The sequence below is a fragment of the Pezoporus wallicus genome, unplaced genomic scaffold (assembly GCF_028554395.1).
Source record: "Pezoporus wallicus isolate ANWC-B61680 ecotype Strahan unplaced genomic scaffold, APGP_CSIRO_Pwel_v1 contig_13480, whole genome shotgun sequence".
NCBI classification, from domain to species: domain Eukaryota; kingdom Metazoa; phylum Chordata; class Aves; order Psittaciformes; family Psittacidae; genus Pezoporus; species Pezoporus wallicus.
In genome coordinates, this window is record NW_026641917.1 from 260262 (window position 1) to 274153 (window position 13892).

At 39.8% G+C, this 13892-nt stretch overlaps 1 protein-coding gene across 4 annotated transcripts in view; it reads left to right on the forward strand.

The window, feature by feature from the left end:
- Nucleotides 1–13892, forward strand: part of EIF2B3 (eukaryotic translation initiation factor 2B subunit gamma) — a 104933-nt gene that overhangs the window by 17073 nt on the left and 73968 nt on the right. For all 4 annotated transcript variants that reach the window (XR_008974459.1, XR_008974458.1, XM_057425858.1 and 1 more), the window contains 2 exons: nt 5040–5199; nt 10522–10633. Coding sequence is in view for 2 of the 4 variants with exons in the window: in XM_057425858.1 (XP_057281841.1) it covers nt 5040–5199; nt 10522–10633 (272 nt within the window). In the remaining 2 variants the exon portion in view is untranslated. The remainder of the gene's footprint in view (nt 1–5039; nt 5200–10521; nt 10634–13892) is intronic.

Sequence of the window (13892 nt, forward strand, 5' to 3'; positions counted from 1 at the left end):
CACAGTAGGTAAATGCTTCATGTCTGCTAACAAAGTACTAAATCATGATTTTCTTCTGAATCTTGCCATCAAGGACATTACAAAAGCAGAGTGGGAATTCCCAGCCAAAGGCGGCCATTTCAGTTGGTAGCTAACAAGATCCTACAGACATCAAAAATAAATGAGGTTCCCTGCTCCAGTTACAGCAACAGCTATAGAGCTTCAAAGAGGTCACAGGTGTGGAAATTGGAGGACTCTTAATGGAGACTAAGATAAAAAGGGATTCTCTAAAGCCTTGGATGCAAGTCTCTGATCTGAAGAGTGGTGAGTAATGCAGTTGCTGGGAGGTATCTTTGGCTTTGCCTGGAGCATGCTCACAAGCAATCAGAATGCTTGCCCACAGCCAAACTGTTCTTTCCCTTTCTACTCTTCTGAATAATAAAAGCATTACACACAAACCCCACTGTTAATGCAACATGTGGGTGAAGTTCCAGGGTATTGTGTATAAAAATCAGTCTTAATTCCAGCAGTAATTATAACTTGTTCCTCTCTCCCCTGTTGTATGGTGACACTGCAGGAAGTGATGCAAAGTTCTCTGTTTCTGCATGTGTGTAGCATAGGCTGGTGTAGGAACAAAGTCTTCCTAGTACCTTGATTTTTTTTTTTTCTTTTCCTGTCAAAGTCTCAGCTGTAATACCCTGCAATTGGAAACTTAGCATTTAACTTCAATGTTTTGTCTCTTTTCAGTTCTGCTAGGAGGTGGTTCTACTGCTCATGGATATTTTGCTGCTTTTCTGCTTGTAATGCAATCTGACATTTGTTTCCCTCTTTCTCTTGAGGCTGTTTTTGTTCAAATTAGAGATTTCCTTGCAACACATGTCTTCTCATTTTCTAGTCTGCAGTTTTTGGGGCCATCAGCAGTTTAGGATACAAGGTCCTGCCCTTGTCTGTACTTGATAGAAAAAGCATAGTGAACAGTACTAAAAATTCATTATTTGCTGCCAGCTATCTGTGGTAACCTTGATATCTCCTGTTTGAACAGAAGGGATCCAGCAATTATTGCTGAATATAAAAGAGTTTTTAACATTGCCTTTGTATCCAGGGTGTGAGAAAGTCCAAGGCTTTTTATTTATGCTGGTATATTACAGCATATAATTGCATCCATCTTTTGATCTGTGGTATGAATTAGTTCCATTGAAAACATGTTTTCTATTTTTAAATCATTTGTCTTGAACTGAGTTCTTGAAACATTCTGCTTTTTGGTCTTGTTTTTGTGTAGATTTTCCATATTGTGCTGGATTTAATATAATTGTTGACATGTTGGGTTTGAGTGCTTTTTATTTACAGTTGTTTTTTTTTCTTTCCTCTCCTCTCTATTTTGTATAAAATTCTTGATGTTTTCTGTTAGTGTTGTATTTATCCAGATTGAGTATGTAACTTATCTGATAATATATGAGCAGGTTGCAGTTTGGAAACGTTTGATGGTAAAATGCTGTTAGTCAGTGTTAAAAAGGGAGAGTGGAGATTTTGAGGCCTTAAGAGCTGTGTTTCCAAACTTGACTTTGACTGAACGTAACTGTTCAGCAGTGGCTAGACTGGGAACCTAAGGCTTCATCCATGGGCAGTAAGGACAAAGAAACATCTCCTCGAAACTCAGATTGTAAGTGGGATGATCTCTGCAGGACCTTTCTTCACTGATCAGCAGCCGAGTCTAAAGGCTGAACTTGAGTGCATGAACTGCAGATCTGAGGTTCAGTGGGGTTGCTCAGGCCCAGATGACTCTTTCAAGGAGCATCACATTCTCTTCGTCTTTTCTGTGGCTCTTGTGAAGCTCGTAAAAAATGTGAGGTGTGCTGCCAGCAAGTGCCAGCTGCTGTCCCTGTACCTGTGTAGCACAGCAGCATTTGCTTGTGTTCCCCAACTCAAAGTAATTTGCTGTTCTCTTTTATTATGCTTCATGGTGCTTTCGCCCTTTCTTGTACAGCAGTTTCTGTGGTAGAGCTCTATAGGGTCTGTGACAAGGGCTCCTCTGTGTCGTAAAAGTAATAAACAAAATACCCTATCACGTTTGGCAAAGCAAGAGAATGCCAGAAATTCCAAGCATTTGTTTCATGCCCCATCCATTGGCTGGTCCTCCTTGAGTTAAGACCCTTGCCTTGTCCTTCGCATGGTTGTAATGGTAAATGAGAGTGCATCTGGGCATGCATTTTCTTCCCTTGCAGTGGTTCTGCTTGGGGTGTGTGCTTGCTGGGTTTTTTTAATCAGTTCATGTTGATTCTTATCATCTGCTGTATAATAGTTTGGGGTTGATGTAATCATAGTTACATGTATTTCATTAAGAAATCTATGTGTGTGTACTTAGGTGTTTGCATAATTCATGAAGTCAAGTATGTTCACATACCCCTTGTTAGCACATGAGTGCGTGTAGTAAATATGTACTTCTTTGTATCAGTGGCTCACTGGGAAAGGTGCACTGTATTTATTTGGCATATATATATATATGTAAAAAACCCACAAGCTCTACCATTTATTTTCTTTCTTCTACACCCACCCTAAAAACGTGAAGAAAAACACACACTTCTGCTAGGGTTCTAGAATAGTTTATTTTTTCCTTCAGCCATTAGTTTATTCGTTCAGGAGTTGTACACTGGAAAAAAAGTGCATCCATTAGACAGTGAGGGCTTTATTTATGAGGGGGGTGGTGTTTCAAAGGGGAGGCTGTCGAGTCCCAAAAGAGCCTTTCATGGTGTATTCTCAGCGTGCTTCTGAGGCCACTGCTCTGCTCATCAGGAGGAGAGGCAGAAATGTGGGCTTTACAGAGCAACTGTGTGTTTCACTGGTCCCTGCGCTCACTGACGTTTATTTACATATTGGGAGAGTAAATGGGTAGAACAGATGGCAACCAGACATTTGGTGGTTCTGTTCCCGTATGCTCCTCAGGGGTCTTGCATTCAGTTTTTGCAAAAAGCTTGTCCTATAGTGAGGAGAAAAAAACCCGGAGCCTGTCCACGACTATGAAATGCTTGTTGGGTTTTCGCTCTAGTGACAGATTAAGGCATTTAGTAGAATGTGAAATAATTACAAGGTTTGTTTTACAATTCCAAATACTTGTTCGTTAAGATAAGTCCATTGGTGTGTCTATCTCTTTTTATTGTTATTTTACCACTGGAGTGAATGCATTTAGATTTGAAACCAGCGATCTCTTCCTTCTACAAACTGAGTTTGAAAAGTACAGGTCACTTTATATGGGTCATGGAGACCTTTTGGTCTTTCTGCAAATATTGTAACTCATTTGTGCTTTCATAGGAACAGAAGATCTGAAAATTTGTCAGGAATTTCCAGGATATTTAATAGGTGTTTCTTCACTATTTACAGTTATGAAGCGGGAGATTTACTTCCTTACCAAGCTGTATTTTTTCTTCCTTTCTTTGTACACATTGGAATGTTGGAGCAGGGCTGCTCCAGAGCGCTGGGCAGCTTGCTTCAGTGCTGTGGGTTGTTGTGTTGGGTTTTTTTTTCCAGTGTGTGTGCATGTTGTTTTAGAGAAGGGATAATTAAAGCACTTCTCCTGGGCAAACCCATAATATAAAATACACATATTGAAAGTATGCTAGAAAGGGCGCTACAAGTCAGGTTTTGAATGTGTAAAATCCTCAGAGCTTGACCTTTTGCACAGCATGCCAAATCAGCAGCTCTAACAGTTTGTGACAGGGTGAATTCCAATGACTTATTGGTAAACACATGAAACTGCCCAGTATTTGAAGGAGAACCTGTCAAATAATGTAAATACCAGACATCAGTTCCTTGCCTACAGTGTGGAATCTCCTAGTATTAGATGAAGTCTGTAATGCAGACCTTTCCGTAATAAACCTCTCTCATAAAAGGTCAATGCTGAATTAATATCCTTTAAACCAAGATAGTTTTCACAAATAAAAGTAGAATTACTGATCCTCCATGAGTTAACTCGGGTTTTACCAACTACTTTTAGTGCCCTTCTTATCAAATAGTATCTGTTTAAAAGACAAAAGTAGGAAGCCGTGTCACACTCTGAGGGAGGTTTGCCGTAGTAAATGGTAGCACAGAAAGTGAGAATAGTAGATGTCAAGAAGGAAACACAATCTTCTAGAGACGTGCTTAGAAGGTTGATCATTAACAAAAAATAAAGTGGAAGCTTGCTACTTTTCTGTAGGCCATGCTGCACAAATATTATGTTAGGATTAGTTTAAATGAAGATAATTGCTCAACTAGTAGATTTTTGGCAGTGCGTTCCACAACCCACTTGAAATACAGAAAATTGTTCCTAGGTAAGTGTTTTTAATCGGAGTATGTTGTAGTGTGCTTGGTTAATGAAGCTGCTGTGTCTCGCTCAATATGTGGCAATGTTTCTGTGATATAGGCAGCAGTTCTCTTAAATACTTCATGAGGTACTTTGGAATCCTTTGAGATGAAAATTAAATACAAGCCTGTTATTAAATAGGACCTAGCTTCCTCTTTATTTTTTTTATATGGGGTATTGCTGGTTTTAGGAAATGTATTTCTAGACTGAGGCCACCATGGCAGTGCAATTACATCCTAGATAGTCTTTGCTTTTTTTCCTCCAGATAAAATAACATAGTTTAAATATCTTTTCCAGTGGTTTGTAGCCAGATGCAAAGTCAGCTAAAAAAGATTCCTTCAGAAAGATTTCTTTTCTACATCATTATGTAACTAAAAGTAGCTGCTGTAAATACTGTAGAATTTTGTGGCAGTCTTGAAAGCCATGGCTTCTGTGTCCTGGCTCCTTCCTTTAGGAGCCGATGACAGCAGTTTAGATGGTCACATATTCTTTATGGTCCAGAGCTGGATAAGCATTAACCAACTAACTAATTCAGTAACAGCAGGACTCAAGTGAACTGGTAAAAACCAGTAACTATTTGTGGCAAAGTATGGCAGACCCTGTGTATTTTAAAGAAAAATCTAAAACCAGCCATGGGTATATTCGTTGTTGTGTCCTCAAATGCTAATCCATATGTGGTCACTTGTATGTCTAAATTGTTTGTTTTGCTTTTCTTCTTTGACAGACTGATGTCTTGGTGTTGAGCTGCGATTTGATCACAGATGTTGATTTATATAAAGTTGTGGATCTCTTTCGGACTCATGATGCTACTCTCTCCATGCTGATGAAGAAAACTCATGAACCCACAGAAGTGGTACCAGGACAGAAAGGGAAAAAAAAGCCAGGTATGTAGATAGGAATACCTTTATTTATTAATACATTCTAGAGATACCATTTGTACATATGTTTAGTTATTAATCTCAGAGTGAAAGAAATAAAAAAGTTACAGATACTCTATTTTTCCTCAGATTCCCTGGTAGGGGTGTGACTTGGGGTTTTCTATTTTAGAATTAAGTATTAGACTCTTGTAATCTTGCAGGCTGTGATCCAAAGCTCACAAGAGTTAAGGGAAAAGCTCCAGATGACTTCAGTGAGTTTTGGATCAAACCCTAGATTTTTGTTACATACGAGCATCAGAACCGTTAGGTTTTTCAAGAGCACTAAGTATCAGCCAGATTATGAGTGGGAATTTACCACTGACTGTAGGAACCAGTATTAGCTGGGTAACAAATACTTCTAGAAATCTCTCATCTCATGGTATCTACTGAATTACTCTTCTGAGATCACATCCAGGAGCCTTTTGCTAGGCAAAACTCCCACTGATTCAAGGTCTTGCTTAGATGCTTATCTTGTCCCTTTACCATAATATCTTAGTTAGTGCCTTGTAATCTTTAATGTATCTATTCTCACAACACTGCTGTAAGGCAGGGCAGGGCTATTATCCCTGTTTTACTTATGCTAAAAGTACTAAACACCATACAGTTGTTCCCATACCATACCTCTCATTTTATTTTAATGATATCTGTTAAATTGCTGAGGCTTGATTATTGCCAGCTTAGTGGGTCCGGGTCTATGATTAAAGCTCAGACACATTACAGTAATACAAATAAGAAAGTGAAGCTTCAAACTGTTTGAGAGAGGAATGAAATGCAAGCCAACTGTTGGACTATGTGTGTGTCTGAAAGTGGAGGAAGTGTGTTTTTAAAAGAAAGCTGCTTAGACTCTGCATTAGGAGATTTTTCTGGAGCAAAGTGTAAGGTTAGTAGAGCTGAAAGCTTTTAGGACGAACTCTCAAACAGCTTTAAACCTCCTTGTTTTTGAACAGACAATCTAAGTGCTAGTGGCACGTAAAACCTTGTCAAGAGCACTACTGCAGACACAGAGTTGAGCATTCATGAGTTATAAACTAATGGGTCTGTGGTTAAATATCATAGAGCTGCCCAATACATGAGCTTTGAGCACACAAGCTGGGGGCAAGGAGGTCTGTGATTTTAAACAATATCACATGAAGACTCTTTGAAAATATAAACACATCAGGTTGCACATGCATTCTTAATTTTCTTGTTTTTCATGTCTGTGTGCTTGACTTCGTAGCATAACTCTTACTCCATGACTTTTTAAAATTTGTGTATGATTTCTCAGATCTGCAGAAGACCAAACTTGAAAGCATTACAATTCCATTCTCTTGAAGTGTTTTGACACCGCCAGTGTTTTTCTGTGAGGCTTGATACTAAGATTTCACACTCAAAACTACTCAAGCTATCATGGAAAGCACTAGTAAGTTGTTTTCTATGAGCTGCCTCAGATGAGACATGAACCCTACTAGACCTTTTCCAATCATTTGCTAAAAGTATGGGAGTGCTGAGACAGGAATTTTAGGTGGTTCTCCAGGTCCTGGTGAGGGGTGGTACATTTTAGGGAGCACCAGACCCTCCTGCCTTTTGTTCTTACTTGACTGAATGCATTCTGTTGCTGTCAACATAATCCTAGCTCATCTTTGTATCTTTTCCCGTGCTGGCTTCTTGTCACCACCAGCCTCCATTCTTGTTCTCTTTGCTTAGTTGTCTCCTTCAAGGATCCTTGTTAGGAGTCCAGCCTCTCTTTCTCATATGTTACACTCTTCCTTCACTACCATTCCCATCCCTGTTCCACTTCTTGCTTCTCATTTCAACCTGCTTCATTTATCTGTCCGCAGTCACCTTTTTTCTTCTTTTCTCATTCCTTTCTCTGAGGTCTTTTCATGAACATCCCCAATTTCCACCAGCTCTCAGAGACTACTTTCTCTCTCTCCCAGCCCATCTTGCAGAGTCCTTGTTTTTATGCTTTTTTTCCTTTTATCCTTTTGAGCTTATGAGTTTAATTTTCCTGTAAAAACAAGTTGCAAAGACACAACAGATCAAGCTCTTTCCCCTGGAGCAGTCATCACAGCATGGCCGTGGAGCCTCGTGGCTTGTGTGCTTTGCTTGTACCACCTGATGGTACAGAAGACCTTAGATGAAGAACTGGAATAGCACAGCTTTTCAAGAGACAGGCCACCTTAGCATTTAAGCTTAGGCTAAACATGTTGGGGTTTTTTTTCTTTAACCTTAGAAGCAGCTGAACTGGTTTTGCTGAAGTTTTCCAAGCGTTCCTCTTAAGGCAGGCTCCTGGTGTTGGAAATTTCATCCCAAACAGTTAAAATTTGATGAAGCTTATAAGCAGCTGAAGACAAGATACTAATATGGAACGTGTTAGGCAGCTTTTAATAGCATGTGGTACTATTAGTTGTAAATCGTGGCACATACATGCTTCTATGTACTTGCGCTGTTCTACTCCAGTCTTGATATTAGAAAATAGATCCCTAGTCCTGACAAGTCACTCAATATATTTGTTGCTTGCTTTATTGTTTCACTGTTCCTACAAATTCACTCATTTTTGAGAAGGAGCAACAAGACATTTTGTGGAATCTGATACAAAGTTGTTGCTTTGGGGATATTATTGAACATTCAAGAACTTTAATGTAAGGAATAGTTTTAAAATGAGCATGGATTGCAGTGTTAAGCAGCCATAAATTCATGCTGATGCTTTCCTGAAACATTTGACACACCTCAGGTGCAAATTATAGGGTGAAGTTAATTGGTTTTTATATTTAGGGGCTCATACATTGACAAAAATCATCTCATTGGCTCTTTTAATTGATCAATAAGAGGAATGGTAATAAAATAAGTAAAAAAAAAGAGAAAAAGTAGGCTGCTAGTGAATGGTAGTAACCCAAATAAACAGAGTGTCAGGAATTTGGACACCCAGAATGGAGCCATGTGCTTAAAGATGACCTGCAAGGGACTGAGTGGAAGAGGGTGTCTGAACCTTTCTGATGTATAAAGAAAAGCAGAAAAGATAGGGATGGAGAGTCTTTCCTGCTTGTTTTTCTTGTCTTGAAAGCAGCAGGCATGTCATCACTGGTATTCCCTGTGTTTGCCAGAAGACCTCTTGGTGGTCTTGCAGGCTGCATCGTGTGAATTCTCTCCCTTTAATTGAAAGGGTGGGAATAGTGAATCTTTAACAAAGGTGTCTTTTTCCCAAGTGTCAATTAATTATGTTTGATTAAAAAGCATTTTAGAAAATCTGACTGAAAATTATTTCTCATCACTGATTTGCTCAGCTTCCGTTCTCTTGTGATGTCATGATTTCTTTAGGTCATTAGAACCCTTAAAAATTGTTGGGGATGTGATTTCTAAGGTAACTAATAAATTGTAATAGCTGTGTCAAATCCTTATTTATCTGTTTTGAGGAGGCGAAACGCATCCCGCATTCCATTTTTATGCTTTAAACGATTTTTTAGTTACCATCAGTGCAGCTTTAGGATTTTTCTTATATTTTCCTTGCAGGGATTTTGTAAGCTAGTTATTTATTCATTCTTCCATTTACTTTTTTCCTCACTAAGTAATGCCAGTGTGATTTGAAACAGCACACTTGTATCTCTGGGTAGTTGATTTTAGTAATAAGTTTTGTCTTTTCTAACTTACAGAAGGAATGCCATTTGTTGCCAGTGTACTGGGAAAAAACTGACCTGGCATCCACTACAAAAAAAAAATATAGCACACTCACGTGGTTTTGCTGTCTGTATCTTACCTATCCACATAAGCAAGAGAAACCGGTTTGGTGGCAGTCATGTACCTGGTCCTGTTTTCATCAAGATTTCCTTCTCCCTTGTTCTTATTGCATAGAGCTTCCCTATAACAGTGTAGGATGTTGTGTTACTGTATGAATAGTCAGGAGATGGGCAGCTGTGAACAGAACTTGGTTGTGTTTCTAGCCTGTCAGGAGACCCCACTTAGGTGGCAGTGGTGATGGTTGATTGGCCCCTACTCTCAGACTTTGTCTCCCTTCTCAAGTGTGAGAATCAGCACTGCTTTCAAGACTTATTTCTGTTTTTTTAGAGCAAGAGAGCTTTATCCTAGTTGTACTTGTCATAGTGTTACATGTTCAGGCCTATGTTTGTACTTGGCTATATTATTATTTTCTGAGAAGGGATGTGATTTCTGGGAAGGGTATGCTTGATCACTTGGATCAAAGACTGCCAATAGGAGAACTTTCAACAGCTGCATAGATTTGATTGTATTTTGATACTGTTTCTTGCTATGGTAACTGAAGGAACAGGTAAAAGTAAAATAAAGCATGGGGTTCATCTTGGGGATTTAACTATTTATAGATCATGCTGTTATTCCAATGTTGTTGAAAGTTTAGAACTTGGGAGACTGAGTATCTGCCAGTTTGGCCCAAAACAATAGTATTTAGTGGGAGAGAGGAGGTTTTTTTGTTAGAACTGTACCATGGCATCTTGTAGAGCCATGTGTTCCTGCGAAGATGAGCATATGGTTGCCACCAGAGTTATGGCTCACACTACAGAGTGCAGTACAGCCACTGCTGTATTCAGATGTTGTGGAAGACTGTTCAAAAACAAAAGCTTTATATGTCAATAAACCAAAGTCACTGTTGATGCATAGTCCGATTGCAGGAGGTGGGAATTGCCACAATAACTTCATGTGACTGTTTGTTAGGTATTCTCTTGGTTGGCAGTTTTATAAATGGGTACTTAAACCGTGTTAATCCACCCAGAAACATCAGTAGTAGGAGTCTTAGAATCTAGACTTTTATGTGTGTTTGTGTATGTGATTTAGGATTTCTATTGCTATCGGTATTTATCTGAAATAGGAGATCAGTTGCAAAGTAGTTATGTCTTAACTGAAATCACAATCCTTTCCAGACCACCTAATTCTAATGTGGAGTGATTTATGATGAGGAAGAAGCAGCTGGGTTTTTAAGAACTCTCTGCTTGCCTTGGGTTTGTTGTTGTGTAAATTCATGTAGCAGGGTTTTTTTTATTAATTTCTTTAAAAGAGAAGGAAAGCATAGCTCAAGATGGAGCATTGCATGTCAGGACCTGTAGTTGGCATCTTCATAAAAGGGATGCATAAAGCTTGCAGGGCCGGTGTTTTGGATGTCATGATACATATCTGCTACCCTGGCTGGAAATAAGTTAATAAATATTGTGGATAACTTTTGCTAATTCATTGATTTGCTGGGTTAGTCTTTTCATATTTTGGGGTGGTTGGTGGTCCCATTTGTCTTTCCAGCCTGCTTGAAGACAGGGCTATGTAATGGTTGTGTTTGATTTTCTACTTCAGTGGAGCAGCGCGACTTCATTGGAGTGGATGACACAGGAAAAAGATTGCTCTTCATGGCTAATGAAGCTGACTTGGATGAAGAACTTGTCATTAAAAGATCCATCCTTCAGAAGTAAGCTTATGAGTCCTTGTAATAGAAACTGAACTTGGGATTGGGGTACATAACAGTGGACTAGGTGTGATGGCTAAAGACAAAATAGGATGAGAAGGGAAGAGGAAAAAGCCTTTGCAATATTCAGGGAGCAATATTTTATTATTCATTATGTCAGTATAACCAGTTGATGGGCTTGTGTCATGCCTTTATTATGAAGAATTCCAGGGAAAGAAAAGAAATGGGTGAAAAGTTAATTCTCCTTGAAATGAAGCCAGTATTGCCATAGTTCAAATACAGTTTAGATATAGAGATTCAGAAGCAGTACACCTATGTCCATAAATTAAAAGCTATTCTCATTGCCTGAGTTCCAGTGAGAATCTGTAGTATGGATTTACAGAGTATCTCAGAGAGGCTTTCAGGATTTCATGACACTCTTCTGCATATGAGGCACAAAACCTCAGCTGTCTTTCCAGGCCCAAAAAGATTCATTAGGGGATCCATCTTATATCCACCATTAAACTGCACTGGGGACTTGGATGAATCCATTAAATATGCTGCACTAGCTGAGCTTCCTGCACAGCATAATTCCTATCCATTAGTAGCAGAAGAAAAGATGGCTTGTTGCTCTTTATGCTCTTCTGTACAGTGATTTTAGCTTTCTCAGACACGCGTCTGATGTTCTGCGGAAGATCTGCTGGCTCCTTGAAAAGCCAGCCTTTGTAGTCTGTCTCAGGCTGATAGTCAGACCTTCACTGGGAGATTAGACACCTGTGGGGCAGCCATCTGAGACCTGAGAAATTCATCCATGTGGACTTTGTAAGTCAAGGATACGGACATCTGGGGCCTGCTCTCAGATAAATCTCTTCTGTGAAAATGCCTCTGGCGTGTGCTGTAGGCCACAGCTAGGAGTAATCTTTCCTTGAACATCCCATTACCAGATGTGAAGGAGGTGCTGTGTGCCCATGGAAAGGTGACTCCTGCCCGAGTTTAAGGATTGCTCTAGAAGGAAGGTGGTCAAGAGTGAGCCCTGTTAACTGCATGTTTCCACTGGCTGTCTCCTGGGTTTTCCTTGGACATGGCAGGGACCAGGCTGCAGACAAGCCTTGTGTACATAGCCAGCAGTTGATCCGTCTGGTGTAGGAAATTCAGCACCATTGCATTCTATATTTTTGAGCAAACAAACACTAATCTATTTTGTGCTAGGGAGGAATATTTCATCTACTGTAGTGATGGGCTGTGGCTTTCTCCTGTCACTAGTGGGTGGCTGTGGCATAACGACTTAGAAATTGCTGAAATATGTGTGATCTTAGTTGACCTCTGATTTTACAGGTTCATCTAACCAGAGGATTCTCATTCCTGTTACTGTATAGCTAAATTAATCAGGCTTTATCTTGCAGGCCAAACTTTGTCTTCAGGAACACCTGTTCAGTTATGTTGTCTTCAGCAGATCTTCTTGAGCATAACTGTTTGGGATTTGGTAAATGTGGTGTTGGGGGTATACAGATGGGATAAAAATCTGTATGTCTCCCTGTTTTTCTTACATTTCCATATGCACAGCTATGAAAGCTAATGTAAAGTGTTAGATACCCTCCAGGAAAAGCCCACGGATGATAGGATAGTCTAGAAGCACAAAGACAGAAGATCTGCTAAGTGTTAAAAAGAAGGGGAAAAAAAATAAGAAAAAGATGCTTTGAAGCATTCTGCAGAAGCACTGGGACAGTATCCATGTGGGTGAGCCTCTGCCATCTGAAACTGCCTGCATTGGATTTGTGCTCTCTGTTTCACTGCTGCCATGTTGGAGAAGCTCTGAGGGAAGCAAAACAGTACATGGAAGTTGTCAGATATTTTCAAATGCGGCAGTTCAGCATAGCAACAACTGTGGGAGCTCTAGGAAGACAAAGTGTTGGCAGCTGATGATGTTTTAACCACTGTGTTGTCTAGACCTGCTCAAGCCCTGACTTTCTCATGTGAGAAACAAAAGCGACGCTTGAAACAATCTTTGAAGTCTTTTTTTCTTTATTTTAATACAAGATAGTAAAGCAAGGGGAGGTAAAAAGAAGAGCAAGCCCAGTCTCGTTTTCTTCATGGATCACTTGAAGTGACTGACTTTCAGCTACCATGTTGGTCCTTTCTTGATCTCTGGACTTTGTTTTGATGAAATAACAGACTTTGTGGTGGAATGGGAGAATTTCCAGTACACTCATATGTTCCTCTCTAAAATACAATAGGCATCTTGAGGGTGTTGCTTTTGCTCGTTTTGCTTTTAATGGTCCTTTTGAAGGGCTATAGTGGTCTTGTTACATGAACTCTAGAACTCCTTTGGTGCTTGTTTTGCTCTTCAGATGCTTTTTCCGTTTTCCTTTTCTTCTTTTTTTCTCTCCCTTTTTAAAGACGGGGGTGAAAGGAGGGACAGGCAGGGAGTGGTGAAGGGAATAGGAAGAGGGAGGATGGTCTTTTCTTTAAAGCTAGGAATCTTTAAAGCTGGTAAAAATCTAGATCCCATACAGAAATGTTTCAAAGGACCTTTGGCTTCCCCTCCTCACAGGAGGGAAGTTATGTTGACAAAACAGCCAAAGCTGTAGTACGCTAATTTAAATCCTTGAAGAAAAACCTTTTTCCTGACCTTTGCCATCTTCCTATCATTGGATTTCACGCTCTTCACTTTCCTGCCATAAAAGAGCAGCTGGTAGAGAGGGACAAGGGAAAACACACATTCTTCTGAGTACCTGTTGAGTATTAAATATTTATTTGCTCTTGACTCGGGCATTTTTGTAGTAACGAAAGTGTTACAGACTGAAACATTTTAATAGGATTTCCAAGTTCCTGGTGTAACCTGTTATTCTTTTTCTCAGTTTGGTTAGGAGTTCTTTTCCAGATTTGTTGTTTTGATTTGGTTTGGGGGTTTGTGAGTCATGGATAGCCATTTTGGTTTGGAGAATGTCTCTCCGTGTTACACCACACACAGAAAAGAGCCTCATTTTGCTCCTTTGCTTGCCAAAGCAAATCTGGCAAAGCTTCCCATTCAGCTGTTAAGATTATCCTTTTCTTTTCTCCTGTGCTGTTAATCACCCTGATGACAGGTCCCACAGGTAGCGTCCTCCCTCCAGTAAACAAGTGCAAACCAGTATCAAGTACATCCATCCAAGCACGTTTTGGTGTGCATCATGATGGGCCAGGAGACAAATTTATTGGTGGTGCCTAGAGAGACTAATGCTGCTGGCGAAAGCATTTTCAAGGAAATGGTTCCCTGTTTGGGTAATGAGAGCTTATAAAAAAG